The 11,136-nt window shown below is 55.0% G+C and overlaps 1 protein-coding gene across 1 annotated transcript in view; it reads right to left on the bottom strand.

Moving 5' to 3' along the window:
* Nucleotides 1-583: 583 nt before the first annotated feature.
* LOC106898578 (protein-arginine deiminase type-1-like) overlaps nt 584-11,136 on the bottom strand; it is a gene marked incomplete at its 3' end in the record, with an annotated part of 22,489 nt that continues 11,936 nt past the window's right edge. Inside the window, exons 16-23 of the mRNA XM_014959887.1 lie at nt 9,277-9,299; nt 9,080-9,159; nt 3,826-3,974; nt 3,545-3,689; nt 3,361-3,454; nt 2,971-3,050; nt 734-862; nt 584-643 (exon numbers count right to left, since the gene is read on the bottom strand). Coding sequence (XP_014815373.1) covers nt 584-643; nt 734-862; nt 2,971-3,050; nt 3,361-3,454; nt 3,545-3,689; nt 3,826-3,974; nt 9,080-9,159; nt 9,277-9,299 — 760 coding nt within the window. The remainder of the gene's footprint in view (nt 644-733; nt 863-2,970; nt 3,051-3,360; nt 3,455-3,544; nt 3,690-3,825; nt 3,975-9,079; nt 9,160-9,276; nt 9,300-11,136) is intronic.

The following is an 11,136-nucleotide window of genomic DNA, read 5'->3' as shown; positions in this document are numbered from 1 at the left end:
CACGTGGGTGGGTTTTGGGGCGTGCAGGTGTGTGCTGTTGGTGCACGTGGTGCATTTCTATGCATGGACTTGTGCGTGCACGTGGACTTCTGTGCACGGATGCATGGACTTGTGCATGCACGTGGACTTGTGCATGCATGTGCATGTGCATTTTTACATGGGTGTGCGTGCATATCTGCCCTTTTCCTCCGTGCACGTGCATTTTTGCACATGCATGTGGCTTTTTGTGCAGGCATGTGCACACATGTGGTGCATACGTGTGCACTGTTGCACGGGCATGCGTGGTTTTGTGCACGTGTGTGGGGTTTTGTGCATGGCTGTGTGCTTTTTGTCCATAAACGTGCATTTTTGTGCATGCATGCGTGGCTTTGTGCATGTGCTTGTGTGTGTGCACCTGCATGCACGGCTTTGTGCACGCGTGTGCATTTTGGTGCACGCTTGTGTGTGCTTTTTGTGCATGTGTGTGCATTCTGGTGCATGCTTGTGTGTGGTTTTGTGCACGCACAGGCATTTTTGCACACATGTGCATGGTTTCCTTGCATGCACGTGGATTTTTGTCCATGCATGTGTGTTCTTTTTTTACACGCACTGGTCCAAAGGGCTTGGGGATGCCCAGGTGCCTGCCCAGCACCAGCATGTTCACCTGCGGCCACGGGGATGGTGGTGAGAACCCAAATCCCACCCCAAATTGTCACCCGAACGGGTGAGGGAAGGAGGAGGAGGATGGTGTTACCATGTCGGGGAAGAAGGCTTCGGCGCCGGTGGCCACGTCGCCTTGGAAGAGTTGGGGGATGTCCAGGATGTCCTGCTCGGCCAGGCCCAGCGCCCGCTTCAGGATGTCCCGGTTCCAGCTGATGCAGCTCTTGGGGGGACAGGAGGAGGAGGGTGTCAGCAGTGGTGGCAGGGAGGGAGAGAGGGATGGGGGGACAAAGGGAGGGGTGCACGCTTGTGTGTGCTTTTTGTGCATGTGTGTGCATTCTGGTGCATGCTTGTGTGTGGTTTTGTGCACGCACAGGCATTTTTGCACACATGTGCATGGTTTCCTTGCATGCACGTGGATTTTTGTCCATGCATGTGTGTTCTTTTTTTACACGCACGGGCATTTTTGCACGTGGCTGCATGGCTTTGTGCACACGTGTGCATTTCTGTGCGTGCATGCGTGTGCTTTTTTACATACATGAGCATTTTCACGTGTGTGTGCATGGTTTTGTGCACGTGGATTTCACTGCGTGCATGCAGGTGTTTTTTGTGCAAGTGTGTGCATTTTTGTGCACACGTGTGCATTTTTGTGCACACACCCAGATTTTTGCACCCACACCTGTCTCTAGGCACACACACGTGCACAGGAATGGACAGAAGGATTGAAGGATAGAGGGGATGGAGGGAGGGAGGGATGGGTGGGTGGGTGGAGGGATGGCCAGAAGGATTGGTGGATGGAGGGAGAGAGGGATGGATGGATGGACAGAAGAATAGGTGGACGGATGGAGAGATGGATGGGTAGATGGAGGGAAGGTTGGACAGAGGGATGGGTGGATGGACAGAGGGATGGACAGACGGAGTGTGGACAGATGGAGGAACGGATGGAGGGATGGACAGACAGAGGGTTGAAGGCATGGGTGGGTGGATGGAGAGATGGGTGGAGGAATGGCCAGAAGGATTGGAGGATGGATGGATGGATGGATGGATGGATGGATGGATGGATGGACAGAAGAATAGGTGGATGGATGGGAGAGATGGGTGGAGGTATGGTCAGAGGGATGGGTAGGTTGACGGAGGGATAGATGGATGGATGGACAGAAGAATAGGTGGATGGATGGAGAGATGGATGGGTAGACGGAAGGAGGGTTGGACAGAGGGATGGGTGGATGGACAGACGGAGTGTGAATAGATGGAGGAATGGATGGAGAGATGGACAGACAGAGGGTTGAAGGCGTGGGTGGTGGATGGAGAGATGGGTGGAGGAATGGACAGAAGGACTGGAGGATGGAGGGGATGGATGGAGGGGATGGATGGAGGGAGTGAGGCAGGGATGGATGGATGGATGGACGGATGGACGGACGGACAGAAGAATGGATGGATGGACAGAAGAATAAATGGATGGAGAGATGGGTGGAGGTATGGACAGAGAGATGGGTAGACGGAGAGAGGGTTGGACAGAGGGATGGGGGGGATGGACAGAGGGATGGACAGACGGAGTGTGGACAGATGGAGGAATGGATGGAGGGATGGACAGACAGAGGGTTGAAGGCATGGGTGGGTGGATGGAGATATGGGTGGAGGAATGGCCAGAAGGATTAGTGGATGGAGAGAGGGAGGGATGGATGGATGGACAGAAGAATAGGTGGATGGGTGGAGAGATGGGTGGAGGTATGGACAGAGAGATGGGTAGATGGAGGGTTGGACAGGGAGATGGGTGGATGGACAGAGGAAGGGAGGGATGGTGTGGACAGATGGAGGGATGGATGGATGGATGGATGGACAGAGGGATAGGTGGGCGGATGGAGAGATGGGTGAAGGTATGGACAGAGGGATGGTGGGATGGACAGACAGAGGAAGGGAGGGATGGACAGAGGAATAGGTGGACATATGGACAGAGGGATGGGTGGATGGACAGAAGGAGGAATGGGTGGATGGGTGGTTGGAGGGACAGAAGGATAGATGGAGGGATGGAAGAGTGGGCAGAAGGATGGGTAGAGAGAGGGATGGGTAGATGGATGGAGGGACAAAGGGGTGGACATATGTGAACAGATGGAGGGAGGGATGAGTGGGTGGGTAGACAGAGGGACAAAGGGATGGGTGGACAGATGGAGGGACAGAGGAATGGAAGGATGGGGGACCAGAGTGGTGGAGGAATGAACAGAGGGGGCAGAGGGAGGAGGGGGTGGATGGATGGATGGAGGGACAAAGGGATGGGTGGACAGATGGAGGGACAGGACGGGCTGGAAAGGAGCCCCTTCTCCCCTTCCTCACCTGGACGTAATTATTGAATTTCCGGAGACCTTCATTAGCCAGAATCTCATTTATGGTCGGTTTGGGCACTTTTTCCAGTCCTGCAGCACAAATAACCGGGCAGAAATTCTTCCCCCAACACGTTTGGGACAAGACTGATGGGTCTGAGCCAGGAGCTCCCCCAGTCCAGGGGTGACCAGCAGCGAGCTCCATCCCACCCCGGGAAATCAAATCCTTGCAGCTTTTTAATTAATACTGCTTATTTCTGCCCCCCCCCCCATCCTCACTGCCGGCAGCACTTTCCAGCCGTTAGCTGGATTTGGGGGGGCCGTGCGTTCACCCACCCCATTGCATTTTGCAGGAAAAGGGGAAAAATAACCCACTGAACCCCAATTTTCCTCCTCCCCTTACCCTCGAACATCGCCGCCTCGCCGAACCCCTCCTCTTGCTTCTCCTTGAGGAGCTGGTAGCAGGCGCTGGGACTGGCCAGGAGCAGCCGAAAACCCTGGGGAGGGAGAAAGGGATGATTTTTAGGGGGGAGACGGGGGGGCACAGAGGTGACACCCCACTTTTTCCACCCCTTGGGACTCGTTACCTTCCGATCGGGCGCAGGGACGAAGCTGAGGAACTCGTCTACGTGGCCGACGAGGAGCCAGTCAGAAAACAGCTCCACGGGGGCCTGCACTTGTTGGGCGACGAGGAAATCCTTCACGGCCTTCGCCATCCGCCTGCCACCAAACCTGGGGGGGGGACAAGGGGGGAACCTCCATTTTGGGGTACCCAAAGCGATGCTCTGCTTGCACCCGGCCTCAAATTGGGCACAAAAATCCTTTTTTGGGGGTTGTTTTGGTTTCCACTCCCTCCATCCCCTCTCACCTGGGGAAGCTGCTGCCGATCAGGATGCGGCCCAAGGGGTACTCCTTGCCCTGCACCGTCACGGGGGGGCTCACCTCCAAATTACCAAAGGAATCAAGGCTGGAAGCACCCTCTGGTGCTTGTCGGGCCACGTAGCCAAAATCAGGGCCCTGGATGGAGAAAAAAAAGGTGATAATAGTTAAAAAAATGCAATAATGGGAAGAATAGATGGATGGATGGATGGAGAGATGGGTGGAGGAATGGACAGAAGGATTGGTGGATGGAGGGGGAGGATGGAGGGGATGGATGGAGGAAGGGAGGGATGGGTGGAGGGATGGACAGAAGGATTGGTAGATGGAGGGAGGGATGGATGGACAGAAGAATAGGTGGACAGATGGAGAGATGGGTGGAGGTATGGACAGAGAGATGGGTAGACGGAGAGAGGGTTGGACAGAGGGATGGGGGGGATGGACAGAGGGATGGACAGACGGAGTGTGGACAGATGGAGGAATGGATGGAGGGATGGACAGACAGAGGGTTGAAGGCATGGGTGGTGGATGGAGATACAGGTAGAGGAATGGACAAAAGGATTGGGAGGTATCAATGGAAGGAGGGAGGGAGGGATGGATGGACAGAAGAATAGGTGGACGGATGGAGAGATGGGTGGAGGAATAGACAGAAGGATTGAAGGATAGAGGGGATGGATGGAGGGAAGGAGGGATGGGTGGAGGGATGGCCAGAAGGATTGGTGGATGGATGGATGGACAGAAGAATAGGTGGATGGATGGGAGAGATGGGTGGAGGTATGGACAGAGAGATGGGTAGACGGAAGGAGGGTTGGACATAGGGATGGGTGGACGGACATAGGGATGGACAGATGGAGGAATGGATGGATGGATGGACAGAAGGAGGGTTGAAGGCATGGGTGGTGAATGGAGATACGGGTGGAGGAATGGCCAGAAGGATTGGTGGAGGGAGGGAGGGATCAATGGAGGGAGGGAGGGAGGGATAGATGGATGGATGGACAGAAGAACAGATGGATGGATGGATGGAGAGATGGGTGGAGGAATGGACAGAAGGATTGAAGGATAGAGGGGATGGAGGGAGGGAGGGATGGGTGGGGGGGGGGAGGGATGGCCAGAAGGATTGGTGGATGGAGGGAGAGAGGGATGGATGGATGGACAGAAGAATAGGTGGACGGATGGAGAGATGGATGGGTAGATGGAGGGAAGGTTGGACAGAGGGATGGGTGGATGGACAGAGGGATGGACAGACGGAGTGTGGACAGATGGAGGAACGGATGGAGGGATGGACAGACAGAGGGTTGAAGGCATGGGTGGGTGGATGGAGAGATGGGTGGAGGAATGGCCAGAAGGATTGGAGGATGGATGGATGGATGGATGGATGGATGGATGGATGGATGGACAGAAGAATAGGTGGATGGATGGGAGAGATGGGTGGAGGTATGGTCAGAGGGATGGGTAGGTTGACGGAGGGATAGATGGATGGATGGACAGAAGAATAGGTGGATGGATGGAGAGATGGATGGGTAGACGGAAGGAGGGTTGGACAGAGGGATGGGTGGATGGACAGACGGAGTGTGAATAGATGGAGGAATGGATGGAGAGATGGACAGACAGAGGGTTGAAGGCGTGGGTGGTGGATGGAGAGATGGGTGGAGGAATGGACAGAAGGACTGGAGGATGGAGGGGATGGATGGAGGGGATGGATGGAGGGAGTGAGGCAGGGATGGATGGATGGATGGACGGATGGACGGACGGACAGAAGAATGGATGGATGGACAGAAGAATGGATGGATGGAGAGATGGGTGGAGGAATGGACAGAAGGATTGAAGGATAGAGGGGATGGAGGGAGGGAGGGATGGGTGGGTGGGTGGAGGGATGGCCAGAAGGATTGGTGGATGGAGGGAGAGAGGGATGGATGGATGGACAGAAGAATAGGTGGACGGATGGAGAGATGGATGGGTAGATGGAGGGAAGGTTGGACAGAGGGATGGGTGGATGGACAGAGGGATGGACAGACGGAGTGTGGACAGATGGAGGAACGGATGGAGGGATGGACAGACAGAGGGTTGAAGGCATGGGTGGGTGGATGGAGAGATGGGTGGAGGAATGGCCAGAAGGATTGGAGGATGGATGGATGGATGGATGGATGGATGGATGGATGGATGGACAGAAGAATAGGTGGATGGATGGGAGAGATGGGTGGAGGTATGGTCAGAGGGATGGGTAGGTTGACGGAGGGATAGATGGATGGATGGACAGAAGAATAGGTGGATGGATGGAGAGATGGATGGGTAGACGGAAGGAGGGTTGGACAGAGGGATGGGTGGATGGACAGACGGAGTGTGAATAGATGGAGGAATGGATGGAGAGATGGACAGACAGAGGGTTGAAGGCGTGGGTGGTGGATGGAGAGATGGGTGGAGGAATGGACAGAAGGACTGGAGGATGGAGGGGATGGATGGAGGGGATGGATGGAGGGAGTGAGGCAGGGATGGATGGATGGATGGACGGATGGACGGACGGACAGAAGAATGGATGGATGGACAGAAGAATAAATGGATGGAGAGATGGGTGGAGGAATGGACAGAAGGATTGAAGGATAGAGGGGAGGGAGGGAGGGATGGATGGATGGATGGACAGAAGAATAGGTGGACGGATGGAGAGATGGGTGGAGGAATAGACAGAAGGATTGAAGGATAGAGGGGATGGAGGGAGGGAGGTATGGCCAGAAGGATTGGTGGATGGAGGGAGGGAGGGATGGATGGATGGATGGACGGACAAACAGAAGAATAGGTGGATGGATGGGAGAGATGGGTGGAGGTATGGACAGAGAGATGGGTAGATGGAGGGAAGGTTGGACAGAGGGATGGGTGGATGGACAGAGGGATGGACAGACGGAGTGTGGACAGATGGAGGAATGGATGGAGGGATGGACAGACAGAGGGTTGAAGGCATAGGTGGGTGGATGGAGATATGGGTGGAGGAATGGCCAGAAGGATTAGTGGATGGAGAGAGGGAGGGATGGATGGATGGACAGAAGAATAGGTGGATGGGTGGAGAGATGGGTGGAGGTATGGACAGAGAGATGGGTAGATGGAGGGTTGGACAGGGAGATGGGTGGATGGACAGAGGAAGGGAGGGATGGTGTGGACAGATGGAGGGATGGATGGATGGATGGATGGACAGAGGGATAGGTGGGCGGATGGAGAGATGGGTGAAGGTATGGACAGAGGGATGGTGGGATGGACAGACAGAGGAAGGGAGGGATGGACAGAGGAATAGGTGGACATATGGACAGAGGGATGGGTGGATGGACAGAAGGAGGAATGGGTGGATGGGTGGTTGGAGGGACAGAAGGATAGATGGAGGGATGGAAGAGTGGGCAGAAGGATGGGTAGAGAGAGGGATGGGTAGATGGATGGAGGGACAAAGGGGTGGACATATGTGAACAGATGGAGGGAGGGATGAGTGGGTGGGTAGTGGATGGACAGAGGGATGGACAGACGGAGTGTGGACAGATGGAGGAACGGATGGAGGGATGGACAGACAGAGGGTTGAAGGCATGGGTGGGTGGATGGAGAGATGGGTGGAGGAATGGCCAGAAGGATTGGAGGATGGATGGATGGATGGATGGATGGATGGATGGATGGATGGACAGAAGAATAGGTGGATGGATGGGAGAGATGGGTGGAGGTATGGTCAGAGGGATGGGTAGGTTGACGGAGGGATAGATGGATGGATGGACAGAAGAATAGGTGGATGGATGGAGAGATGGATGGGTAGACGGAAGGAGGGTTGGACAGAGGGATGGGTGGATGGACAGACGGAGTGTGAATAGATGGAGGAATGGATGGAGAGATGGACAGACAGAGGGTTGAAGGCGTGGGTGGTGGATGGAGAGATGGGTGGAGGAATGGACAGAAGGACTGGAGGATGGAGGGGATGGATGGAGGGGATGGATGGAGGGAGTGAGGCAGGGATGGATGGATGGATGGACGGATGGACGGACGGACAGAAGAATGGATGGATGGACAGAAGAATAAATGGATGGAGAGATGGGTGGAGGAATGGACAGAAGGATTGAAGGATAGAGGGGAGGGAGGGAGGGATGGATGGATGGATGGACAGAAGAATAGGTGGACGGATGGAGAGATGGGTGGAGGAATAGACAGAAGGATTGAAGGATAGAGGGGATGGAGGGAGGGAGGTATGGCCAGAAGGATTGGTGGATGGAGGGAGGGAGGGATGGATGGATGGATGGACGGACAAACAGAAGAATAGGTGGATGGATGGGAGAGATGGGTGGAGGTATGGACAGAGAGATGGGTAGATGGAGGGAAGGTTGGACAGAGGGATGGGTGGATGGACAGAGGGATGGACAGACGGAGTGTGGACAGATGGAGGAATGGATGGAGGGATGGACAGACAGAGGGTTGAAGGCATAGGTGGGTGGATGGAGATATGGGTGGAGGAATGGCCAGAAGGATTAGTGGATGGAGAGAGGGAGGGATGGATGGATGGACAGAAGAATAGGTGGATGGATGGAGAGATGGATGGGTAGACGGAAGGAGGTCAATGGAAGGAGGGAGGGAGGGATGGATGGACAGAAGAATAGGTGGACGGATGGAGAGATGGGTGGAGGAATAGACAGAAGGATTGAAGGATAGAGGGGATGGATGGAGGGAAGGAGGGATGGGTGGAGGGATGGCCAGAAGGATTGGTGGATGGATGGATGGACAGAAGAATAGGTGGATGGATGGGAGAGATGGGTGGAGGTATGGACAGAGAGATGGGTAGACGGAAGGAGGGTTGGACATAGGGATGGGTGGACGGACATAGGGATGGACAGATGGAGGAATGGATGGATGGATGGACAGAAGGAGGGTGGACAGAAGGAGGAATGGGTGGATGGGTGGTTGGAGGGACAGAAGGATAGATGGAGGGATGGAAGAGTGGGCAGAAGGATGGGTAGAGAGAGGGATGGGTAGATGGATGGAGGGACAAAGGGGTGGACATATGTGAACAGATGGAGGGAGGGATGAGTGGGTGGGTAGACAGAGGGACAAAGGGATGGGTGGACAGATGGAGGGACAGAGGAATGGAAGGATGGGGGACCAGAGTGGTGGAGGAATGAACAGAGGGGGCAGAGGGAGGAGGGGGTGGATGGATGGATGGAGGGACAAAGGGATGGGTGGACAGATGGAGGGACAGGACGGGCTGGAAAGGAGCCCCTTCTCCCCTTCCTCACCTGGACGTAATTATTGAATTTCCGGAGACCTTCATTAGCCAGAATCTCATTTATGGTCGGTTTGGGCACTTTTTCCAGTCCTGCAGCACAAATAACCGGGCAGAAATTCTTCCCCCAACACGTTTGGGACAAGACTGATGGGTCTGAGCCAGGAGCTCCCCCAGTCCAGGGGTGACCAGCAGCGAGCTCCATCCCACCCCGGGAAATCAAATCCTTGCAGCTTAGGGAGGGATGGATGGATGGATGGACAGAAGAATAGGTGGACGGATGGAGAGATGGGTGGAGGAATAGACAGAAGGATTGAAGGATAGAGGGGATGGAGGGAGGGAGGTATGGCCAGAAGGATTGGTGGATGGAGGGAGGGAGGGATGGATGGATGGATGGACGGACAAACAGAAGAATAGGTGGATGGATGGGAGAGATGGGTGGAGGTATGGACAGAGAGATGGGTAGATGGAGGGAAGGTTGGACAGAGGGATGGGTGGATGGACAGAGGGATGGACAGACGGAGTGTGGACAGATGGAGGAATGGATGGAGGGATGGACAGACAGAGGGTTGAAGGCATAGGTGGGTGGATGGAGATATGGGTGGAGGAATGGCCAGAAGGATTAGTGGATGGAGAGAGGGAGGGATGGATGGATGGACAGAAGAATAGGTGGATGGGTGGAGAGATGGGTGGAGGTATGGACAGAGAGATGGGTAGATGGAGGGTTGGACAGGGAGATGGGTGGATGGACAGAGGAAGGGAGGGATGGTGTGGACAGATGGAGGGATGGATGGATGGATGGATGGACAGAGGGATAGGTGGGCGGATGGAGAGATGGGTGAAGGTATGGACAGAGGGATGGTGGGATGGACAGACAGAGGAAGGGAGGGATGGACAGAGGAATAGGTGGACATATGGACAGAGGGATGGGTGGATGGACAGAAGGAGGAATGGGTGGATGGGTGGTTGGAGGGACAGAAGGATAGATGGAGGGATGGAAGAGTGGGCAGAAGGATGGGTAGAGAGAGGGATGGGTAGATGGATGGAGGGACAAAGGGGTGGACATATGTGAACAGATGGAGGGAGGGATGAGTGGGTGGGTAGACAGAGGGACAAAGGGATGGGTGGACAGATGGAGGGACAGAGGAATGGAAGGATGGGGGACCAGAGTGGTGGAGGAATGAACAGAGGGGGCAGAGGGAGGAGGGGGTGGATGGATGGATGGAGGGACAAAGGGATGGGTGGACAGATGGAGGAATGGATGGAGGGATGGACAGACAGAGGGTTGAAGGCATAGGTGGGTGGATGGAGATATGGGTGGAGGAATGGCCAGAAGGATTAGTGGATGGAGAGAGGGAGGGATGGATGGATGGAGGGACAAAGGGATGGGTGGACAGATGGAGGAATGGATGGAGGGATGGACAGACAGAGGGTTGAAGGCATTGGTGGGGGATGGAGATACGGGTGGAGGAATGGCCAGAAGGATTGGTGGATGGATGGACAGACAGAGGGTTGAAGGCATAGGTGGGTGGATGGAGATATGGGTGGAGGAATGGCCAGAAGGATTAGTGGATGGAGAGAGGGAGGGATGGATGGATGGACAGAAGAATAGGTGGATGGGTGGAGAGATGGGTGGAGGTATGGACAGAGAGATGGGTAGATGGAGGGTTGGACAGGGAGATGGGTGGATGGACAGAGGAAGGGAGGGATGGTGTGGACAGATGGAGGGATGGATGGATGGATGGATGGACAGAGGGATAGGTGGGCGGATGGAGAGATGGGTGAAGGTATGGACAGAGGGATGGTGGGATGGACAGACAGAGGAAGGGAGGGATGGACAGAGGAATAGGTGGACATATGGACAGAGGGATGGGTGGATGGACAGAAGGAGGAATGGGTGGATGGGTGGTTGGAGGGACAGAAGGATAGATGGAGGGATGGAAGGCTGGACAGAAGGATGGGTAGAGAGAGGGATGGGTGGATGGCTGGAGGGACAAAGAGGTGGACAGGAATACGTGAACAGATGGGACAGAGGGACAAAGGGATGGGTGGACAGATGGAGGGACAGGA

The sequence above is a fragment of the Calidris pugnax genome, unplaced genomic scaffold (assembly GCF_001431845.1).
Source record: "Calidris pugnax isolate Ruff unplaced genomic scaffold, ASM143184v1 scaffold500, whole genome shotgun sequence".
Lineage (NCBI taxonomy): Eukaryota > Metazoa > Chordata > Aves > Charadriiformes > Scolopacidae > Calidris > Calidris pugnax.
This window is presented reverse-complemented; position numbering and strand designations above follow the sequence as displayed.